The sequence below is a fragment of the Chiloscyllium plagiosum genome, unplaced genomic scaffold (genome assembly GCF_037043375.1).
Source record: "Chiloscyllium plagiosum isolate Xiang-an unplaced genomic scaffold, Cpla_swu_hap1 HiC_scaffold_15, whole genome shotgun sequence".
NCBI lineage: Eukaryota > Metazoa > Chordata > Chondrichthyes > Orectolobiformes > Hemiscylliidae > Chiloscyllium > Chiloscyllium plagiosum.
The window spans coordinates 2,477,111-2,501,940 of NW_028270153.1; the positions used below are offsets into that span (position 1 = coordinate 2,477,111).

Here is a 24,830-nt window from a genome sequence, read left to right on the forward strand (position 1 = left end):
GATAATAATTAAATCTTTTCCCCATATCTCTCACAGTAAATGTCAGCAGGTCATTCAATGGTGGGGATTTGGAGAGAGAACATAGCAGCTGAGCCCATCCATCCAATGCCCACTGCAGGGCACTTCCCAGCACAAACCATTGCTCAGAGATCAGGAGCTGGAACTGTGGTTGACTTACTTCCTCACCATCTCCAAACTACAAGTTAGAGCTAAATTAGAGAACCCTTAGGCATCTCTGTTGAAGTCAGCACAGCGAGACATCAAGATTAAACTTAACACGTTTTCTGTTCTGCATGTTTCAAAGGTCATGTGATGTGCAAGGCATCTGATGCAGCACAAACAGTTGACTGTGATTTCTTCCAATAACACCAGCAGTTAGAATATACTACTACTTCTTGGCTGACAAACCACTAACTGCAGAATCCATGAATAGGGCATACTGTGATCATGAGTAGCTTAATCATCCTCTGAGAGAAAAGGAGCAAGTGCTTTGAGTGGGATGTGTAAAGCTGTGACAGACAGCAGCTACCAACCTTTGCAAATGTAGACCCCTTCCCTTCTGATTCAATGGTGATGGTGCGAGTTCGACGAAGTAATATCTGATCAATGTCCTCTTCACAAAACTTTGATCCTTCATCTTCCTCGTCCATCAGGGCTCCATATGCTCCTTTACGAAGCAAATCTTCCACTTCGATCTTAGACAATGGCTGCACCTGCACAGGGAGACACCAAGGTTTCCAGTGTGATAGTCACAACCTACTGCAACCTGATTTGGACCCATTTCATCACTTCTTCAGCATCATAGGGTGATAGCCTTGAACTCCCTCGCTAACAGCCCTCTGCATGTCTACACCACAATTAATGCCATCAACCTAGATGCTGGCTTTGCTAGAGACACCCACATACTGTGAAAAAAACTTAAACAGTCCTGACCACCCAAGGAAGCTATTTGGGAGCCAGAAACAGGGTGAAACAGGTTTAGCTTATGTTTCTCATCCATATCTTCATTTTCTGGGGCCAAGAGAACAAGTAAATGGATGTGCTGAGCCCAGAAGCTCAAAACTATTTTGGAATCAGTGATAATGCAATTTAGTGTAAGGTATTAAGCAAAAAGGTAATGGGAACCTGCTCTCACACTCTGCATATGTTCTGCGAGTGTTTTTGAGAGGGTTTTACTCTGTACAGCGAAACCTCGATTATCCGGACAAAATATTTCCTGCCTGTGATGTTTGGATAATCAAGGTTCCTCTGTATCTAATTCCGTGCTGTACCTGTCCTTGGAGTTTTTGATGGGGACAGTGTCGAGAGGACTTTATTCTGCATCTAACTCCATGCTGTACCTGTTCTGTTCTTTTGATGGGAACAGCAAAGTGAGAAGTCTAGCCTACGCTGTATTTGGCCTGGAATAACAGGCCCTTGAAACAGAAATCTATTCCAGTCTCAGAACCGGTCCCACCTCAGCAAGTATATAGCAAATGCTTACCAAAACAGCATGAGCAAGTTGAGACTTCAGTCATGTAGTAGGTTACCTTACCCCATTAGTGTTTCCCTTGCGATTCATCGCTTGCAGCACAGCTCTGTCGAGACCCAGCTTGAGACTGGCTTTGTCGAACATCTCTCGCTCATACGAGTTCCGAGTTATTAGTCGATACACCTGAACTGCTTTATTCTGTCCTATCCGGTGACATCGGGCCTGAGCCTGGAAACGTTGAAAAGGACTGAGTCTATGTGGTAGATATCTGCTATATACAGAACTTTTGAATCACCAAATACAATGGGGGAAGTGAGACAAGTTATTCAATGGATGGAACATACAGTACCAAGAACTGTGGGGTGACCCTCTGTTCTAACTTTTCTTCATTTCATTGTATTTACAGGAACAGAACTTTTCTTTAAAAAAATATTGTTCCAGTCCAGCGTAAGATTATTAGAGTTTTGGACTGTAGCTTTAAAATTAGAGTAAATTAAAGGAGTGGTGTGATCCGTGCTGCAGTCTGCTTGACAATAAGCCTGCCCAGTTTGATTGCTAGAGATCAAAGGAAGGCTTACATCAATGGATAGGCTCAGAGTCTCTTAAAATCCCTTAAAGATATTAGATCTACAGGAGTCTACATTAATGTTGTTCAGCTTTAACATCAGTACATTATTAGGAGAGAAAAGTTTGTGGAGTGCTGTGAGATTCATTTAAAGCCATAGATTGTAGTATGTTACTGGATCCGATTGTCTTGACTTCTCCCATTTGAGGCTGCTCCCAGCTTTCCTACTTCCCATGTCACACCTCTGTCAAGGTCCTCACCAGAGAGCCCACACCTACATTCTCTCTCATTTTTCCAGCCACTCTGTGGATCTTTGAGGTGTGTGAGCAGAAGCAACCTTTGTAACTGGATGGAAATGCATCTGCATGCTGATCACGCAAACTCTCTGAATGCTTGCATAAGGAAACACTGGCCCCTACATACACACATCAGATCCCTTTCCAGAGCTGCTGCCCACCTTGGTCATGTCGCAAAGTGACAGCAACATGCCCCAATCCAAGAGGCTACACATGCCATCACCCCTACCTAGAACTTGTCAAGACATGATGTAACTGCCCCTCCCAGCCCACAGGGCCCAATAACCTTTGAGTTCCCAATTTCCTGAACTCTTTATGAGCTCTTTACTTCCTTATAATCTATTAAACTTTTAGTTTCTCCCCTTCGGATAAAGGTCATCAACCTGAAACATCAGTTTGGTTTCTTTCTATTCAGAGGCTGTCTGACCAGCTGAGTATTTCAGCATTTTCTGTTTTCCTTGTTGATTTTAATCTGTAAAACAGTAATAGCAACTTGCCTTGTCACGAACAAGCCCATATCACAACTCTTCATCCCTCATAATAATTAGCCTGATTATTTCTCTTTTGTTCATGTGATTCAAAGAATTCTCAATTAGTAATCGTCCTTTATCAAGATTTGGAGATGCTGGTGTTGGACTGGGCTGTACAAAGTAAAAAAATCACACAACACCGGGTTTAATTGGAAGCACTAACATTCAGAGCACTGCTCCTTCATCAGGTGGTTGTGTTGAAGGAGCAGCGCTCCAAAAGCTTGTGCTTCCAAATAAACCTGTTGGACTATAACCTGGTGTTGTGTGATTTTTAACTCCTTTGTCAACTATTTTAAAGCACTTACAGGAAGAAAATCTATTGGAAATCCTTAAAGACCACAACTAACCTAGAGGCAAGATACACTAAGCTTAAAAAATGCTTTGTGAAGATTATTACTAGAAGCAGAGTATAGGGGCAGATCAATTATCACCACTACCAGTGAAGGATCATGCACTGTGCTGCTCACTGAAAGACTCACCTGCAGGTCATTCTGTGGGTTCCAATCCGAATCAAAGATGATACAAGTGTCTGCTGCAGTAAGATTGATACCAAGGCCTCCGGCTCTGGTGCACAGCAGAAACACAAATCGGTCAGAGTCTGGTTTGGAAAAGCGGTCGATTGCAGCCTGCCTCAGGTTCCCCCTTACTCTGCCATCAATGCGTTCATAGGTGTACCTAAACATTTAAAACAGACAATGACTGGATATTTAAACTAATGAGTATGGAACATCAATGAAGGTGTTTGATTCATTCCACGTGCTGTCTATAACAACGGCTGGATGAATGTATTGCAGCAACTTACCAAGGTTGCTTCAACAGCTCCTGCAAGAGCAGCATGCAACAAAGTCATACAGCATTCTGACTTGGCTACTTATCATTTCCTTTATCATTGCTGGGCCAATGTACGACCAGTGGGAATGACTGGCCAGTCATTGAGAACAGATAGCAGCTGATTATTGTTCTTTCCTCTAGCCTAGAAAAGACTAGTGTTCATTGTAGTGAGGTGAAGAAAGCTGGGTGACTGTTCGAAAGGGGGGAAAAAAAGAGTCAGTGGAGGGATCCCCTGTGGTCATTCCCCTGAAAAACATGTATACCGTTTTGGATACTGTTGAGGGGGACGACTTACCAGGGATATGCAGTGGGGCCCAGGTCTCTGGCACAGGGCCTCTCCCTGTTGCACAGAAGGGAAGGAGGGAAAGGAGGAGAGTGTTAGTCATTGGGGACTCAATAGTTAGAGGCTCAGATAGAAGGTTTGTTGGGAGCGAACGAGACTCACGGTTGGTGTGTTGCCTCCCAGGTGCCAGAGTCCGTGATGTCTCATATCGTATCTTTGGGGTCCTGAAGGGAGAGGGTGACCAGCCTCAAGTCGTTGTCCATGTAGGTACCAACGACATAGGTAGAGAGAGGGATAGGGATGTAAGGCAGGATTTCAGGGAGCTAGGGTCGAAGCTGAGAGCTAGTACAAACAGAATTGTTATCTCTGGTTTGTTATCCGTGCCACATGATAGCGAGGTAAGGAATAGGGAGAGATATCAGCGAAACACGTGGCTGCAAGGATGGTGCAGGAGGGAGGGTTTCAGGTACTTGGATAATTGGGGCTCATTCTGGGGAAGGTGGGACTTGTACAAACAGGATGGTCTTCACTAGAACCAGAGGAGTACTAATATCCTGGGTGGGAAATTTGCTGGTGCTATTTGGGTGGGTTTAAACTAGCTCAGCAGGGGGATGGGAACCGGAGGTGTAGTTGCAGTGCACAGGAGGATGAGAGTAGGGAGGACAGGGACAGGATTTCAGGGTCACAGGAATGTGCTGTCAGGCGGCGAAGTGGTTTGAAGACTGTCTAGTTCAACGCCAGAAATATCCGAAATAAGGTAGTTGAGCTTGCAGCACGGATAAGTACCTGGAACTTCGATGTTGTGGCCATTTCGGAGACATGGATAGAGCAGGGGGAGGAACGGATATTGCAGGTTCCAGGGTTTAGATCTTTCATAAAGAACAAGCAAGGCGGTAAAAGAGGGGGAGGCGTGGCCTTGTTAATCAAAGACAGAAGAACAGTGGCTGAGAGAACTTTTGAAGTGGACTCGTCTACTGAGGTAGTGTGGGCTGAGGTTAGAAACAGGAGAGTAGAGGTCACACTGCTTGGAGTTTTTTTTAAAATAGGCCTCCACAGAGTTCCAGGGAGGAGGAAGAGAGGATTAGCAAAATTATTCTGGGTAGGAGTGAAAGGCACAGGGTGGTCATTATGGGGGACTTTAACTTCCACAACATTGACTGGCAATGCTATAACTCTAGTATGTCGGATGGATCAGTTTTTGTCCAATGTGTACAGGAGGGTTTCCTGACACAGTATGTCGAAGGGCCGACAAGAGGGGAGGCCGCACTGGACCTGGTGCTTGGTAATGAACCAGGCCAGGTGTTTGATTTAGTTGTCGATGAGCACTTTGGAGAGAATGACCATAATTCAGTTACGTTTAGTTTAGCGATGGAAAGGGATAGGTCAAGAGTTATCGATGGGGTAAGGGCAATTATAATGCGATTAGGCAGGAATTAGGATGTATAGAATGGGGTAGCAAAATGCAGGGGATGCAGACAATGGAAATGTGGAGCTGGTTTAAGGAACCGATATTGCGTGTCCTTGATAGGTATGTCCCTGTCAGGCAGGGAGGTAGTGATAAGGTAAGGGAACTGTGATTTACAACAGAAATTGCATCTCTTGTTATGAAGAAGGAGGCGGCTTATGTGTTGATGAGGCAAATAGTACAGATGAGGCGATGGAGAGATACAGATCAGCTCGGAAGGATTTAAAGAGAGAGTTAAGAAGAGCAAAGAGAGGACACGAGCAGTTTTTAGCAAATAGAATAAAGAAGAACCCTAATGCTTTCTATAGGTATGTGAGGAATAAAAGGATGGTTAGGGTAGGAATAGGGCCAGTCAAAGACAGAAGTGGGAAAGAGAGTGTGGACCCTGTGGAGATCGGAGAGGTGCTAAACGAACATTTCTCATCGGTTTTCACTCAGGAAAAGGAGATTATTGTAGAGGAGAAGAATGAGGTACGAGATATTAGACTAGAAAGGATCAAGGTTAGTTACAAACAGGTGTTATCAATCCTAGAAGGAGTAAAAGTAAACAAGTCCCCTGGGCCAGGTGGGATTTACCTGAGGTTTCTGTGGGAAGCTAGGGAGGAGATAGCAGAGCCTTTGGCTTTGATATTCGAGTCGTCATTATCTACAGGTTTGATACCAGAGGGCTGGAGGATTGCAAATGTTGTGCCCTTGTTCAAGAAGGGCAGTAGAGATGAGCCAGGTAATTATAGACCAGTGAGTCTTACTTCTGTTGTAGGAAAGGTTTTGGAAAGGATTATGAGAGATAAGATTTATAATCATATAGCAAGCAACAATTTGATTTCAGATAGTCAACATGGTTTCGTCAAGGGCAGGTCGTGTCTCACAAACTTCATTGAGTTTTTTGAGAAGGTGACCAAGCATGTAGATGAGGGTAGGGCAGTTGACGTGGTATACATGGACTTCAGTAAAGCCTTTGATAAGGTTCCATACGGTAGGCTGTTGGAGAAAATGCAGTGGCATGGGATTGAGGGTGATTTAGCAGTTTGGATTAGAAACTGGCTTTCTGAAAGAAGGCAGCGAGTGGTGGTTGATAAAAAATATTCAGTCCGGTTACTAGTGGTGTGCCACAAGGATCTGTTTTGGGACCACTGCTGTTTGCCATTTTTATAAATGACTTAGACACAGGCATAGGTGGATGAATTAGTACATTTGCAGATGACACTAAAGTCGGTGGAGTGGTGGACAGTGTGGAAGAATGTTGCAGGTTGCAGAATTGGGCTGAGAGGTGGCAAATGGAGTTCAATGCAACTAAATGTGAGGTGATTCACTTTGGGAAGAATAACAGGAAGGCAGAGTACTGGGTCAATGGAAAGATTCTTGGTAGTGTGGATGTGCAGAGGGATCTTGGAGTCCATGTACATAGATCCCTGAAAGTTGCCACCCAGGTGGATAGTGCTGTTAAGAAGGCATACAGTGTGTTAGGTTTCGTTTGTAAAGGGATTGCGTTCCGGAGCCGCAATGTCATGCTGCAACTATACAAAACGCTAGTGCGGCCACACTTGGAATAGTGTGTACAGTTCTGGTCGCCATATTTCGGGAAGGATGTGGAAGGATGTGAAAAGGTGCAGAGGAGATTTACCAGGATGTTGCCTGGTCTGGAGGGAAGGTCTTATAAGGAAAGGCTGAAAGACTTGGGTCTAGTTCTCATGGAAAGAAGGCTAAGAGGGGATTTGATAGAGACCTACAAGATGATCAGAGGATTAGATAGGATAGACATTGAAAGTCTTTTTCCTAGGATGATGACGTCAGCTTGTACGAGAAGGAACAACTACAAATTGAGGGGTGATAATTTTAAGACAGATGTCAGAGGCAGGTTCTTTACACAGAGAGTGGTTAGGGCGTGGAATGCCCTCCCTGCTAATGTAGTCAACTCAGCCACATCAGGGAGATATAAACAATCCTTAGATAAGCACATGGATGATTTTGGGATAGTGTAGGGGGACGAGCTGAGAATAGTTCACAGGTCGGCGCAACATCGAGGGCCGAAGGACCTGTTCTGCACTGTATTGTTCTATGTTCTAAAACTAGGTATTAAATTTGATCAGAGTCATTTAGTGCCTTTAGACACTAGATCAGGAAGGGAGCGACTATCACAATATTTGAAAAGGATGGAGAACACTTGTAATTTCAAAACTAAAGAAAAAGGATTATTTTAGTCTAGATCACCAGCCGTTCAGAATAATTCTTCATGGTATTCATTTTTAAAATGTTTAAGCAATGCCAATTAGAGAGGTGAAAGCTTGGGCCCAGCTTTTAGAGAGGTTCTCACCGTCTGTGAATGAGGTAATCTTCTAATATATCCAGGCAGCGCACCATCTGAGAGAAGATCAGCACCTTGTGCCCACCAGCAATCAGTTTGGGCAACAGTTTGTCGATCAGCACCAATTTACCCGCTGCTTGAATCATGGCCTGCAGCTGAAAATCAGGAGCATCAGGATTGTGCACTTCACGGAACTCATCCAAGATTTTCTCTTCGGCACCTACCAGGAATCAAAATCCAAATTCTGATTAAACACCTTACTCTGGTAGAGAAATCTGCCCCAGGAATCTAATTCTACATTCACATTTTTCTTTTTGCTCCTTCTCTCTTCCACAGTAGTCACTCTTCTCTGCTGAAAGCAATGACTCATACAGACTCCTCAGGACTGAGTTCAGAATTCAGACCATAATACAAGTTCTGGGTGATTGTGAGAGATTTTAATTCATTTCACTTCCTTGCACTTTGTCTGCAACCTCTATAACCATTTCCTTTTCAACTATTATTCAATTCCCTTTGGAAAGTTATCATTGAATCTGCTTCCACCAACCTTTCAAGTCGTGCTTTCCAGATCATCCTTACTTGGTTTAGGAAAAATTCACACCATCTGCTCTCTGGTCCTTGTGCTGATCACCTTAAAACTACGCCTTCTGGTTAACACCCACAAACAACTTCCACTAATGATTGTGAACAGCTTGATTAAATCTCTCCTTAACCTTAAACTAAGTAACCATTACTCATATGGGCAGCTAATGTTGGCAGACATGTTGTCTGATGAGCATCATAATTGCACCAGATCTGAATGTCTCCTGACATTCACAGCATCTCACATCCCCAGAGTTCTTCAAAGCAATCAGGAGCGAGAACCATTTCTTACCCCATTTGGGGATATGAAAGCAGTATTGCGCAAACCATTTCTCCCATCTGAATCTTCAAAAGGTGAACCCTTATTTTAATATGGCCACTAATTCTAAATTCTCTCCCAAGAGGAACCATTCTTTCCACAGGCATCCTGCAAAGCCACTCAGGATCTTATATATTTTAATCAAATCACCTCTTACTCTTCTAAACTTCACCAGATACAATCCAACATTTCTTCATGATGACGATCTGTCCAGGAATAGTATAGTAAGCCTTCTCTGAACTGCCTCCATTTATTTCCTTCCCTAAATAAAGTGATCAATACTGGACATAGTTCTCCAGACGCAGTCTCACCAGCACCCTGTGCAACTGAAGCATAATCTCCCGACTTTATTGTTCACTTCCCCTTACAATGAATGATAACATTCAATGAGCTTTCCTAATTACCTACTGTAACTGCATACTAGTTTTTTGCAATTTATACATAATGACATCCAGATTCCTCTGCATCTCAGAGATCTGCAATCTCTCACCATTTAGTTAACAGGCTTCTTTTTTATTCTTCTTGCTAAATGGACAATTCCACATTTTTACAAATTATACTTGTCCAAAGTTTGTGAGAAGATTTGTAGCTCGGGTGCTCGTTGCTGTGGTGCTGTGAATTTGACTGGGACAACACTACCATTATAGGGCAAGCCAAACAAAGAACAGCCAGGGAATTCCTAGAAGCATGGCACTCATCCACAAACTCCATCAACAAACTCATCGACCTGGACCCAATATACCGGCCACTACAGCAGACAGCTGAAACTGACAACCGGAAGCGGCAGGGACAGGCCACTATAAATGCCGGAGGAAACACCACAGAAGCGCTTCACAGGAGGCTCCCAAGCACTGAGGATGTCACCTAGACAGGGGACGAAACGTTTGCAACAAAAACTTCCAGCTCGGCGAACAGAACCACAGCAAATTATACTTGTTTGCCAGATATTATAAAATCATGAGGAACATGGATAGAGTGAATGGTCAAAGTCTTTTCCTCAAGGTAGCGGGGTCCAAAGCTAGACGGCATAGGTTTAAGGTGAGAGGAAAGATTTAAAAGGGACCTGAGGGGCAATTTTTTCATACAGAAGGTGGTCCGTATATGGAATGGGTTGCCAGAGGAGGTGGTGGAAGCGATTACAATTACAACAATTAAAAGGCTTGTGGATGGGCATATGAATAGGAAGGGTTTAAAGGGATTAATTTAGGATATCTGGTGGACATGGATGAATTGGACTGAAGGGTCTGTACATCTCAATGATTCTATATTTACCAACTAGCTTAACCTATCTATATCCCTTTGTAAATTCCTCATACTTTCTTACAATTTACTTTCCTATCTGCACGCCACCATCAAAGTTAGCAGTCTTACCTTTGGTCCCTACATTTATACAAACTGTAGAATGTTGATGCCTTGACACTAATCCCTGTGGCCTACCACTCATTACTTCCCGCCTGCCAAGAAAATGTTCCATTCATGCCTTGTATCCTTTTTGTCTACTAATCTTCCATCAATGTCAATGTGTTATCCCTTACACAATGAGTCTTTACTTTTTGAAATAATCTTATTAACTAATTTATGTTGCCTTATCAAATGCTTTTTCAAAAGTCTAAGTACAGTACATCCACCAGTTTCTTCACAGCACAGCTTACTTCTAAAGAACTCCAACAAATTGGTTAAATATGTTTTTCTTTTCACAGGACCATGTTGACTCGATCTGAATATCCTGAATTGTTCTAAACGCCGTGCTATAATATCTGTTTTAATAATGGCTTCTAATATTTTTTCCCAAAACAAGCGTTAAGCTAACAGGCCTTTACTTTCTTGTTTTCTGTGTCCCTCCCTTTTTGAATAAAGGAGTTACATTTGCTTTTGTCAATTATAAAGAACCTTTCTAGAATCCATTGAATTCTGGAAAATTAGAGCAAACACATCAAATATCTCACTAGTCCTATAGGACACAGAGACTTGTTAGGCTGCAGCTCCAACATTTTGCTCAGCACCACTTATCTGGAGACTGTAATTTTCTTCAGCTTCACCCTCACTTCTATTTTGTGATTTATAGCTATCTCTGGGTGAGTATGTACATCCTGTAGAATGAAGACCAATGAAAAATACTTGTTCAATTCATCTTGCAACTCATTTTCACTTCTTATTCCTGTAGACTCACTTTCCATCGGACCATTGCTCACTCTTAATTCTTCTCCTTTTTATTTATCTCCAGGAACTCTTATCAGCTGTGCATACTTCTATCGCACTTTCTCTCTTCCTCCAAACTTTTCCACTTCACTTTCCCTTATTTACTCTACATTTTGCAAGAAAAGCATGCTGATTGGTTGGTAAGTGGACTCCATAATAGGCATATTATGGAGATGGCACCAGTTACATTTTAGTACAATTAACTGCTAACCGTTGTTTAAATTTAAACCAGGCAAGGTTAAGTCTCACTAATCAGATATTGTCCTGAGGAATGAACTAGAGAATGACTGTCCTCCTTCTTGTTAAGTTGAAACAGGTACAATTTGAATATATGTTTTTTCATCTGTAAAGAACAGGGTCCTGTGTATTACTATATTTGCAACTTGCAGTACACAAAAGTGTGCCATAATGTGGGCCTGAATGAAAATCTTAAATTGGTTGTTAGCATAAATATTAGCACACACAGGATAATTTTATTTAATGTTATCAAATCATGGAATTTGACTGCTCACTTACATAGGTAGTTAGGAATAACATCACCTTTCTTAGCCACCCCAATCCAGTCATTTTGCTTGTGAGAACACCATTTATTTCAATCCCAAGGATATAGATATTTTTCTAATTAACTTTCTGACCAGAGAAAGAAACCAGAATTGGAAATGCGCTAAGATCGCAGGAAGGTTAAGAGGAGGGAGGTGATTATGAAGATGGGAAGGGCTGAGGTTATGGAGGGACTTGAACATGCAGATGAGAAACACTGATACTATAAAACAGAGTGTAATACACTGAACTCACCATTGATCAGGTAGGGATGGTTACAACACTTTCTCAGTTCCATCATGGTATTGAGCAGGTTTGGCATGTTGGCCTGGTTAGCTCCTTTCGCTAAGAAAGAGAAGTTTCTCTCAAGGATGGCCCTGTAGTACTTTTTCTGAATGTTGGTTAGTTCCACCTCAATGATGGTCTCCTCCTTCGGAGCCAGGTTTTTTTCCACATCATCCTTCAGTCTTCGAAGCATCATGGGTTTCAGCACTGCCTGCAGTTTCTTCACCTGTAACAGGAGGAGAAGACCAGGATAGGGATATAGTCAGCAGAAGCCAGTTTGGGACAAGAGGTGAATCTCAAATTCGCACAAAGACCATTTAACATTTGAGTTGAAGAAACTGAAGACAATTTCAAGCGGCATCAACAATGAGGGGAACTGAGAAAACCAACTCAAGGGATAATGACAGAATGCAGGAAAATGTCATGATTACATATTTTTAAAAAGTACAGTCAGGATAGAGTGTTGATTTAGTAACTATGGCTGGGTTCTAAAAGCGTGTACAGAGAGTCTGTCTTTAAAGTCACCCTGTTTAGCGTATTTTCATTTTAACATTGGTACTTTATTAGGACCAGAAATCTTATTGAGTGCCACAAAATTAGCTTTATTTGGGAAAAACCCCCCAGCAAATAGGATTTTCATTATTAATCGTTTTTGTTCCACAATTAGAAGGTAAAGTGGAACTATGTGGTGATCTTTTGCTAAAACTAGATCGGATTCTTTTGAACAGCCACAATGACAAAAGCTGTACTTGGGAGAAAAAGGTAACTGCTTGACAACAGCACTGACATTGGTTTAAAGTAGTTCAAATCTGGGTTTCAGACTTTCAAATACAACATAGAATGTGGATGCTGCAAAGCTGAAACAAAAACAGAGAGGGAGGTGCGGGGGCGGAAAAAATATTAGTGTGAGAGCGGCAAACAAAGGTATCAACAAAGACAAGCCATGGAAGGGGAAAAGCTGAAAATAGGTGAAAATAGGTTGGCTGTGCTGAAAGCAGCTTGTATCATGACAACGTCTGGGGTGAAGGATGTAGCTGGTGGTGTTCAGGTTCTCAGATTATTGACCTTGACACTGAATCCAACTCGGGAAAAGCAAAGCACAGCAGCTGGGGACCCTGCAGCCTTCACGACTCAATATTAGAGTCGGATCATTAAGGTATCACACAGGCACACACTTGTAGAAATCTGGGATTCTCAGCCCAAAACATTTTTTTGTTCATTTGTGGATGTGGGTGTCACTGGCTATGCCAACATGTGCTTGAGAAGGTGGGGGTGAGCTGCCTTCCTAAACCGTTGCAACTGTGCTGTAGGCAGACAGACCCACAGTGCCCTTGGGGAGGGAATTCCAGGATTTTGACCCAGTTACAGTAAGGGAACAGTGATTTATTTCCAAGTCAGGATGGAGAGTAGTTTGGAGGGGAATTTACAGGTGGGGTGGGGGAGTGGGGGGGGGGGGGGGGGGGGGTGGGGGGCGGTGGTGTTCCGATATATCTGCTGCCCTTGTCCTTCTGGATGGAAGTGGTTGTGGGTTTGAAAAGTGCTGCCTCAGGATCTTTGGTGAATTTCTGCAGTGCATTTTGTAGGTGGTACATACTGCTGCTACTGAGTGTCAGTGGAGGAGGGAGTGGATGCATTGTCAATCAAGCGGGTTGCTTTGTCCTGGATGGTGTCAACCTTCTTGAATGCTGTTGGAGCTGCACCCATCCATTCCTGGGGAATCAGGAAGTGAGTTACTTATTGCAGTCTTCCTAGCATGCTCTTGTAGCCACTGTTTATGTGGTGAGTCCAGTTAAGTTTCTGGTCAATGGTAACCCCCCCAGCATGCTGATAGCAGGGGATTTAGTGATTGTAACACCACTGAATGTCAAGGGGCAGTGATTAGATTGTCTCTTATTGGTGATGGTCATGGCCTGGCATTTGTGGGGCACAAATGTTACTTGCTACTTGTCAGCCCAGCTGAGATGACTGATCTCCAACAACCACCAGCACCAACCTATGCACCAGGTAAGACTCTAACCAATGGCGAGCTTGCCCCCAGATTCCAATTTTGCCAGGGCTCCTTGTTGCCAAGAGCTGTCCCTCTCCCCTCCCCTCTGGAATTTAGCTCTTTCGTCCATGTTTGAACCAAGGCTATACGAGGTCAGGAGCTGAGTGACCTGGCAGAATCCAAACTGGGCGTCACTGAGGTTATTACTGAGCAGGTACTGCTTGACAGCACTGAGGATGACACCTTCCATCACTTTACTGACGATCGAGAGTAGACTGATGAGGCAGTAATTAGCTGCGTTGCATTTGTTCTGTTTCTTATGTAAAGGGCATACTTGGGCAATTCTCAACTTTGTTGGGTAGATGCTAGTATTGTAACTGTACTGGAACAGCTTGGCAAGAGAGTGGCACATTCTGAATCACAAGTTTTCAGTATTATTGCTGAAATGTTGTCAGGGCCCCTAGACTTTCCAGTATCTCCAACCATTTCTTGATATCATGTCGAGTGAATTGAATTGGCTGAAGACTATATGAGAGATGCTGGGGACCACTGGAGGAGGCCAAGATAGATCGCTGAGAAGATGGCACATGTCGATTAAAAATGTCACTCTGACATTGATAGATTTTTCCTGGACTTCTAAATTGATGGTTACAGAAATAAGGCAGGTAGATGAGATTAAAATACAGATGAGTCATCATCTATGGGAATAGCAAATCAGGTTCATGGGGTTGAACAAGACTGTGTGTGCGCGCGTGCGCTCTCAGAGGAATATAATGGTCAACAATCACCAAAACCAGATCTCTCATACCTGTTCATCAGTCTTCAGGTTTCCAAACTCCTCCAGGAAGGTAGCCTCAGAAGGAAAGTGACCTGGTTCAAGAAAATTCAACAAACTGAAGAGTTCTTCCACTGTGTTTTGCAAAGGGGTTCCAGTCAAAAGTACTTTGTGGTCCTAAAATTGGGAGGAAGAATGGGGACAAGGAAGATGGGAGAATGTGAGGGATACAAAACACATTAGTACACACTTAGTCAAGGAACATTCCCAAGATACAACAGTCCACAATAAATCTCTGCTTCCTTTCGAATTCTTTGAATGATTTCTCTTTTCAAAACATTTCTAGAATCAAAGCTTAAACATTATAAACTTCAGCAGCTGTCAGTCTCAGTGTGCACTGGAACAAAATCACAGAGGATCTTACTACATCACTGAAGCCAGCTTAAATTATCCAACTGCAACCATTTCCAAGATACAAGACAAAGAGAGCTTCTCTTTTCTCTTCCTCTTTGTTACCTTCAGACTCAACTACACCAGTATTTTCCAGGCAAGCTTCGTTTCACATTTTCGATAAACTCTGACACCTGTACTTTTACTCCATTCCCCCTTCATCCCATTCTCACCAGCTTACATTAGCTCACAGGATGGCAACACCTCCTTGGCCTTGTTCATTCTCAGTAATGTTTTCTTGCCCAACAACCAGAGATATCTACACTCCTGTAAATCAGAAACATCCTCAATTTTAATTACTTCATCATTGGCAGTCATCCCTCAGCTGCCTAAAACCCCTAGTTCCAGAAGTTTCTCCCTAAATCTCTACCTCTTTACCTTTTTCCTCAACTTTAAAAAGTTCCTTAAAAAGCTTTTGATGATCTGTCCTAACATCGCCTTAAAGAGTTTGGTGCCAGATTTTGCCTGATTAGATACCTCTGTAAAATGTCCCACAGTATTCCAATGTCAAGGGTGCTATATAATTGCAAACTGCTGTGTTGAATATATATACAAACTAAAGAAAGGGAGATGAGCAAATTGCCCTCAGCATTAACAGAGGAAACCATTCAACTGGACTGTATAAAGAGGAACGTTGCAGGGGACAGCAGTACTCGGGCACAGTTTAAGAATAAAAGCCATCTCTCAAGGAGATGAGAAGTTTTTTCTCTCGATCATTCGTATGTGGAATTCTCTTCCCCCGAAATCAGTGGAGTATGATTTCACAAATTAGTTGAGACTGAATTAGAGGAATTTTGATAGACAAAGGAATCAAGGGCTCTGGGGTCCAGAAAGGAAAGATACTGAGAACAGAAAATATTCAGCCACGATCTTGTTCATTGGCAGAGCAAGCCCAAAGTGCCCAATGGCATACTCCACGAAGTTCCATGTTCTACAGCTCCATCAATTATCCTTGGAGCACATAAGATTATCCATATCCTTACCAGTGCCATGAGTTTGAGACCCTCAAGCAGTTTACAGTTCCTGTTCTTCAGTCTGTGGGCTTCATCGATAATCACACAACTCCACTGGATTTTTCGCAATTCAGGACAGTCAGCCAGAATCATTTCAAATGTAGTGATAATTACATTGAACTTGAAAAGTCCCTGAACTGGAGCGCCCTGTAAAATTCAAATAGAAGACATGAGGTTTTCGCTGGGGTTTCAGAGACTTTGAAAAATAGAAGTAAAACAATCATCAGAAGCATGGATATGGTAAATAGTTGGAATCTTTTCTTCAGGATGGAAATATAAAATACCAGGGACATAACAAAGAGGACTGATGAGGGCACAGCGGTAGATGTGATCTAATAAAGCATTCAACAAAGTTCCCCATGGCAGACTGATTCGCAAGGTTAGATCTCATGGAAAACAGGGAGAACTAGCCATTTGGTTACAGAACTGGCTCAAAGGTAGAAGACAGAGAGTGATGGTGGAGTGTTGTTTTTCAGACTGGAGGCCTGTGACCAGTGGAGTGCCACAAGGATCGGTGCTGGGCCCTCTACTTTTGTCATTTACATAAATGATTTGGATGCGAGCATAAGAGGTACAGTTAGTAAGGTTGCAGATGACACCAAAATTGAAGGTGTAGTGGACAGCGAAGATGGTTACCTCAGATTACAACAGGATCTTGACCAGATGGGCCAATGGGCTGAGAAGTGGCAGATGGAGTTTAATTCAGATAAATGCGAGGCACTGCATTTTGGGAAAGTAAATCTTAGCAGGACTTATACACTTAATGGTAAGGTCCTAGGAGTGTTGCTCCCTAGGGAGGGTAAATAGGCAAAGTCTTTTCCCTGGGATCGGGGAGTCCAGAACTAGAGGGCATAGGTTTAGAGTGAGGGGGGGAAAATATAAAAGAGACCTAAGGGGCAACTTTTTCACACAGAGGGTGGTACGTGTATGGAATGAGGATGTGGTGGAGGCTGATACAATTGCAACATTTAAAAGGCATTTGGATGGGTACCATGAATAGGAAGGGTTTGGAGGGATATGGACCGGGTGCTGGCAGGTGGTCTAGATTGGGTTGGGGTATCTGGTCGGCATGGGCGGGTTGGACCAAAGGGCATGTTTCCATGCTGTACATCTCTATGACTCTATAACTGAAAGGGACCATACTTAAAGGAGATGTGTGAAGCATTTTTTTTAAAATACACAGGGTGGGAGGTGCCTGGAACACACTAAAGGGGAAAGCAGATGCAATAGTAAAAATGTAGGGGATTGAGTTTAAGAGACGTGAGATCTTGTTGCAGCTCTATAAAACTTTGGTTAGACTGCACTTGGAATACTGCGTCCAGGTCTGGTCGCCCTATTATAGGAAAGATGTGGATGCTTTGGAGAGAGTTCAGAGGAGGTTTACCAGGATGCTTCCTGGACTGGAGGGCTTATCTTATGAAGAGAGGTTGACTGAACTCGGACTTTTTTCATTGGAGAAAAGGAGGAGGAGAGGGGACCTAATTGAGGTATACAAGATAATGAGAGGCATAGACAGAGTCGATAGTCAGACTACTTCCCAGGGCAGAAATGGCTAACACGAGGGGTCATAGTTTTAAGCTGGTTGGAGGAAAGTATAGAGGGGATGTCAGAGGCGGGTTCTTTACATAGAGTTGTGAGAGCATGGAATGCGTTGCCAGCAGCAGTTGTGGAAGCAAGGTCATTAGGGACATTTAAGAGACTGCTGGACATGCATATGGTCACAGAAATTTGAGGGTGCATACATGAGGATCAGTGGTCGGCACAACGTCGTGGGCTGAAGGGCCTGTTCTGTGCTCTATGTTCTATTTGTGCAGACACATGAACAGACAGGGAATAGAGGGATCTGGACCATGTGCAGGCTGATGGCATCATGATCAGCCCAGACATTCTGGGCCAAAGGGCCTGTTCCTGTGCTGTACTGTTCTATGTTAACTTTTCCTCAACTCACTTCATTCACTACATACTCTAAGTCAAGCCAGCTACTGATAGTACCACCCAAACCTGCTGCTGTGAATAGTTTTAAAACGTGGCCAGTGATCAGCAACCATCCAAAAATTTGATAGAGACTGTACAATACACTGCCCCAGAATTGTACTCAGCATAGTGGCAGAATTACTCCCCTTTTTATGTTCAAGATTCCCCCTCCATAATCAACACTTCAAAATTCAATCAATCTGTTGTGGTTCTGTTTGCCGAGCTGGGAATTTGTGTTGCAGACGTTTCATCCCCTGTCTTGGTGACATCCTCAGTGCTTGGGAGCCTCCTGTGAAGCGCTTCTGTGATCTTTCCTCCGGCATTTGTCGTGGTTTGAATCTGTCGCTTCCGGTTGTCAGTTCCAACTGTCCGCTGCAGTGGTCGGTATATTGGGTCCAGGTCGATGTGCTTATTGATTGAATCTGTGGATGAGTGCCATGCCTCTAGGAATTCCCTGGCTGTTCTGTTTGGCTTGTCCTATAATAGTAGTGTTGTCCCAAGCAACATGAGTTCAACTGGGACAACACTACCATTATAGGACAAGCCAAACAGAGAACAGCCAGTGAATTCCTAGAGGCATGGCACTCATCCACAGATTCAATCAATAAGCACATCGACCTGGACCCAATATACCGACCACTACAACGGACAACTGGAACTGACAACCGGAAGCGGCAGATTCAAACCACTACAAATGCCGGAGGAAAGATCACAGAAGCGCTTCACAGGAGGCTCCCAAGCACTGAGGATGTCACCTAAACAGGGGACGAACGTCTGCAACACAAATTCTCAGCTCGGCGAACAGAACCACAACAACGAGCACCCGATATACAAATCTTCTCACAAACTTTCAATCAATCGGTGTTTGGTTTTCAGATAAAGTATTGGAAAGAAATTAACATTTCTCATTCTGGGCCATCTCTCATACATAGATGAGACAGCTATAAAGGAATATTTGGCAATAAGAAGTTTTACAGATTCCAGGCTAAACTATGTTTCACAGACATAAGAAAGTTCTAGAAATAAACAGGCAAATCAGTATCTGGAGATCAGCTGATATTTCAGGTTGAAACTCAATTCCTGATAATTTGTCTCAAATCAAATCCTCTGAGATTTTCAGTCTCTTGGTTTCAATTTCAGAGTTTCAACATTTACTTCATCTCCTTCTGATTACAATGGCATCAGGAGCCTCGAATTAGAAAATATTTAACTAAACACATACAGATACTCAGCTACAGGTCTGAAGACTTCACCTCAGCATCCTTGTAGTGCATTTCGTACTGGTGAATCATCTGCCGACTGATCTGACTGCCGTGATACACAATTACGTTCACCTCTGTCCACGTTCGAAACTCTCGCTCCCAGTTGGCTATCGTGGAAAGAGGTGCAATAATGAGGAAAGGCCCCCGGATTCCCAACAGGTATATTTCATACAGAAATGTAATTGATTGGATCGTCTTCCCCAGACCCATTTCATCCGCCAGAATGCAATTTTTCCTGAAAAATATAAAAGTTTGAAAAACCTATTATAAGAAGGAAAACAAATGTTAAAAGCTAGTTGGAGAGCATATGCGAGTGAGTAAGGGAAGGAGGGCAGTGAACAGATCAGAGGAACAAGAATTAGCTTGAAACACAATGTAATATTTTTCCAATTCCTCTGAAACTATTTCTGAAACAAGGAATGGAAGGGAGGAGACGGAAATGTGTTGCCGGAAAAGCGCAGCAGGTCAGGCAGCATCTAGGGAACAGGAGAATCGACGTTTCGGGCATTAGCCCTTCTTCAGGAATGCTGGAGGCTTCGGATTTGTTGTAGGTACTGGTTGTCCTGGTTGGGTCCAAGTTTTGTTGGTCGGAACGTTGGTCGGGCTAATGCCCGAAACGTCGATTCTCCTGTTCCCTGGATGCTGCCTGACCTGCTGCGCTTTTCCGGCAACACATTTCCGTCTCTGATCTCCAGCATCTGCAGACCTCACTTTCTCCCCATGGAAGGGAGGAGTCAGAAACAGACCAGAGAAGGTAAGAGCTAGAAACTGGAAGCGACGTTGATGAATTTTTCCAATTCTGGACAAGAAGGGAATGCAGTGCAGATGATGTCTTCGACGTAGTAGAGGGAAGTTGTAGGGAGGGCCCTAAGCAGTAGTGGAATAATGAATGCTTCATATACCACATAAAGAGACAGGCAGAACTGGAGGCCTGCAGCTAGCCATGGCCACACCTTTGATGTGAAGAAACAGAGAGGAGTTAAAGAAGAAGTTGCTCCAAGTGAGAATGAGCTCAGCCAGGTGGAGGAGGATGGTGGTGGATGGGGGTGGATTATTTGACCCCCAACCCCGTACACACTTCCCCACAAGAAATCTCTGAGAGAGAGGACACTATTGCAAACTGACACGAGCACAACAATGATTTTTTCCGACTCTGCATTGCTCATAATTGCTTACTCACAAACTGCTGACTGGGATAGCAGCAGCAGACTAGATGTTGCTTTCAGTCTCACAAAAAACTCATTGGTCTGCAAACTGAGCTCAGTTTCTCCCGCAGACATGATGGAAATCGTTGCGCAATTTGTTACCAATTATTGGCAACTCTAGCCTTTAGTTGTTCATAGAATGTGGCAGCGCCAGCATTTTTGGCCATTTCCAAGTGCTGTTGCAAAGGTAGTGGTGAGCGATCACCTTGAACTGCTACAGTTCATTGCTGTAGGTTGAACCACAATGCCATTAGGGAGGGATTTCCAGGACTGTGACCCAGTGACATTGAGGAATGATAGTATAAATACAAACATATGAATTTGGAGTAGGCTATTCCACCCTTCTAGCCTACTCCACCATTAAGATCATGACTGATCTGACTGTGGCTTCAAAGCCACATTCCTTCCTCCCTCATTGTATAGATTTCCAAGTCAGGATGGTGAGTGACGTGGAGGGGATCTTCTAGCTGGTGATATTCCCATATATCTGCTGCCCTTATCCTTCTCAGGCAGGGGATGGAAACCTACAGCTCATTATGGATTCGTTCTGTTCTCAAACTTGATCAAACGTATTTTTCAGCCTTCCAGATAATTAAACGACACCCCCAGAGAAATCCAACAGCAGAAATCACATTGTGGTGAAAGACAATTAGTTAGATTCTTTTTTAAAACTTATTGTATATTTTCTTACATCTACAGAAATAAATATGCCCATCTCCGATGTTTTCTTATTACGATTGGTATTTGAATAACAGCACTGTAGCTCATAAGATATTGCATTTTTTGACAATATTTTTAAAAATACCTCTTCATGCTATCAAAGTTGATTAAGTTTTAGATGGTTCATAATAAAAATAATAAAAGCTGGAAAAACGCAGCACATCAGGTAGCATCTGTGGAGAGAACTGGCGTTAACTTCAATTACTAATCCAAATAAGAGTTCCGATGAAAGGTCATCAATCTGAAAAGGTTAACTCTTTCTCTCAACAGGTGTTGCCTGTCGTGCTGAGTTCTCCCAGCTTATTTTCTTATTTGGTTGCCAGCATCTGTAGTTTATATTGCCTTTGTAAGCAAGAGAGATCATGAGTCTGGTATGTGCTGTTGCAGGAGCTTTGTTGAGTTGCTGCAGTGCATCTGGTAGACAGTACACACTGCTGCTCCTGAGTATGTGGTGGAGGCAGTGAATGGGAAAGATGGCAGAAGGGGTGCCACTCAAGCCGTTGTTTTCTCCTGGATGGTCATACAGTCTACAGCACAGAAAAAAGGCCCTCAGTCCATCGAGCCTGTGCCTTGAGAATCTTGAATATCGTCATTCAGGCAAGTGGAGAGTATTCATCACACTCCTGATTTTAGCCTTGTGGACAATCCTTAGGAAGTGAATAGTAACTTACATACTACAGAATGCACAGTCTCTCAAAAACTCACGTAGCCATAGCACATGGTTGGTCCAGTTAAATTTCAGTTCAACGGTAACCCTCTAGCATTTCGTTGGTAGGAAATTCAGCAATTAATATGAACTTGAATGCCAAGAGAACAATAAGATTCAGTCTTACTGGAAACGGCCATTAATTTATATGGTACAAATGTTGCTGCATAATCTCAAAGAGAATTGACTTTACAACATCGTTAATCTCTGCCCCATCCCAGTTCAGCTGTAACTTTATTACCTCTAAACTTCTCTAACAATCAGTTGACTTGGGTCCTAAATTTTGCCTTCCACAAACTTCAACTGATTCAAACCTCCACTGGCTGCACCCCATTCACATTAGGCTTCCTACATGCATTCTCCCTGTGCTTTGTGACCTAAACTGGCCCCAATCAGCATATGCTCGAATCTGAAAATTCTTTTCCATCTTTCCAAACACTTGAAGCCCTCTAACCTGAAAATAAAATATGAATGGGTGAGGAGTTTAGATTAAAATAGATATTTGTGGGCTCATTCTCAAGTACAAACCTTAACCTCTAGAATGAATGGAACAATGCAACACTCACCTGTTGTACCAGTTGAAGAGCAGCCAGTTCATTCCTTCCAGCTGGTACTCCCTGAGTTTATTGTCTGCCTTGTATGGTCGTGACAGCTCCAGTTTTTTCCAAGTTTCAGCAGGAGGACGTTCCTGTTTCAAGTAAAGGAAGTACATTAGTGAGGAGTATAATACGAAACAAGTGTCATGGATCTCCTTTCTGTGCACAGAGCAAGCATCCTGTCAAGAATTGAGGAAAGCACTGTGATAAACAGTTTTATTGTTCTCCGAAATGAAAGTAACACTATGCATGTTAGCAGCTATATGTGAGAAAGCAGAATTCTCATTCCACAAGCCAACAGCAAAATAGGAAACTGGTTGGTCACAGAAAGACCACGGTCCATCTCGGCAGGGTAACCAGCATCCCTGATTTTAAGGGATCATTCATATTTGAATATTAGAACATAGAACAGTACAGCACAGAACAGGCCCTTCAGCCCACGACGTTGTGCCGACCACTGATCCTCATGTATGCACCCTCAAATTTCTGTGACCATATGCATGTCCAGTAGTCTCTTAAATGTCCCCAATGACCTTGCTTCCACAACTGCTGCTGGTAACGCATTCCATGCTCTCACAACTCTGTGTAAAGAACTCGCCTCTGACATCCCCTCTATACTTTCTCCAACCAGCTTAAAACTATGACCCCTCATGTTAGTCATTTCTGCCCTGGGAAATAGTCTCTGGCTATCGACTCTATCATGTATACCTCAATTAGGTCCCCTCTCCTCCTCCTCTTCTCCAATGAAAAACGTCCGAGCTCAGTCAACCTCTCTTCATAAGATAAGCCCTCCAGTCCAGGCAGCATCCTGGTAAACCTCGTCTGAACCCTCTCCAAAGCATCCACATCTTCCCTATAATAGGGCGACCAGAACTGGACGCAGTATTCCAAGTGCGGTCTAACCAAAGTTTTATAGAGCTGCAACAAGATCTCACGACTCTTAAACTCTATCCCCCTGTTAATGAAAGCCAAAACACCATATGCTTTCTTAACAACCCTGTCCACTTGGGTGGCCATTTTAAGGGATCTATGTACCTGTACACCAAAGATCCCTCTGTTCCTCTACACTGCCAAGAATCCTATCCTTAATCCTGTACTCAGCTTTCAAATTCGACCTTCCAAAATGCATCACCTCGTGTTTATCCAGGTTGAAGTCCATCTGCCACCTCTCAGCCCATCTCTGCATCCTGTCAATGTCCCGCTGCAGCCTACAACAGCCCTCTATACTGTCGACACCTCTAAACTTTGTCGTCTGCAATCTTGCTGACCCATCCTTCAATCCCTTCATCCAAGTCATTAATAAAAATTACAAACAGTAGAGGCCCAAGGACAGAGCCCTGTGGAACACCACTCACCACAGACTTCCAGGCAGAATATTTTCCTTCTACTACCACTCGCTGTCTTCTGTTGGCCAGCCAATTCTGTATCCAGACAGCTAAGTTCCCCTGTATCCCATTCCTTCTGACCTTCTGAATGAGCCTTACATGGGGAACCTTATCAAATGCCTTGCTGAAGTCCATATACACCACACCCACAGCTCGACCCTCATCAACCTTTCTAGTCACATCCTCAAAGAACTCGATAAGGTTTGTGAGGCATGACCTGTCCCTCACAAAGCTGTGTTGACTGCATTTAATCAAGCCATGCTCTTCCAGATGGTCATAAATCCTATCCCTCAGAATCCTTTCTAACACCTTGCAGACGACAGACGTGAGACTGACAGGTCTGTAATTGCCGGGGATTTCCCTATTTCCTTTCTTGAAGAGAGGAATTACATTTGCCTCTCTCCAGTCCTCAGGTACGACTCCAGTGGAGAGCGAGGATGCAAATATCTTCGCAAGTGGCGAAGCAATTGCATTTCTCATTTCCTAAAGCAGCCGAGGACAAATCTGGTCCGGGCCTGGCGACTTGTCAATCTTAATGTTTGACAAAATTTTCAGCACATCAGCATCCTCCATCTCTGTCTATTCCAGCATGCACACCTGCTTTTCAAAGGTTTCATTCACTACAAAGTTCGTTTCTCTCGTAAAGACAGAAGCAAAATATTATTCCCATGTTCTGGGTTGTTTGCCATTGGGATGCTGATTGTCCTGCATATTTATAACTTACACTTGCAGCACCCTCCCCAGCTCCCAAATTCTCAGGTTCACCAGCATCTTCATCCCCATTCTCAAACACACCAACCCACCTGCTCTCTCAGGGTCACCACATCAGTCATTTGGGCCTGCATGCCAGTGTTCCTAAAAATATTTTCGTCAGAAACTTGGTCCGCCCAGTATATAGTTCACCTTTGGCCCTCCTAGCAATCACGTTACTTCATGCCATTATAAATTTATCCAAGCAGTCAATATCAAAGAATTGGTCCACAGCAGAGCCTGGCATGGGCAAGGAAGCCGGCCTTGAAAGGTGGAGTGTTGGAAACCACAGATCAAAGGCTCCTCTCTGATTATCAATACTCATTTTAATAAATA

At 43.3% G+C, this 24,830-nt stretch overlaps 1 protein-coding gene across 7 annotated transcripts in view; it reads right to left on the reverse strand.

Moving 5' to 3' along the window:
* Nucleotides 1-24,830, reverse strand: part of chd6 (chromodomain helicase DNA binding protein 6) — a 266,964-nt gene that overhangs the window by 81,365 nt on the left and 160,769 nt on the right. For all 7 annotated transcript variants that reach the window (XM_043710968.2, XM_043710967.2, XM_087994672.1 and 4 more), the window contains 9 exons: nucleotides 22,330-22,451; nucleotides 19,124-19,367; nucleotides 15,867-16,043; nucleotides 14,467-14,610; nucleotides 11,642-11,897; nucleotides 7,756-7,966; nucleotides 3,342-3,537; nucleotides 1,535-1,699; nucleotides 534-713 (listed from right to left, as the gene is read on the reverse strand). In XM_043710968.2, the coding sequence (XP_043566903.2) occupies nucleotides 534-713; nucleotides 1,535-1,699; nucleotides 3,342-3,537; nucleotides 7,756-7,966; nucleotides 11,642-11,897; nucleotides 14,467-14,610; nucleotides 15,867-16,043; nucleotides 19,124-19,367; nucleotides 22,330-22,451 (1,695 nt within the window). The remainder of the gene's footprint in view (nucleotides 1-533; nucleotides 714-1,534; nucleotides 1,700-3,341; nucleotides 3,538-7,755; nucleotides 7,967-11,641; nucleotides 11,898-14,466; nucleotides 14,611-15,866; nucleotides 16,044-19,123; nucleotides 19,368-22,329; nucleotides 22,452-24,830) is intronic.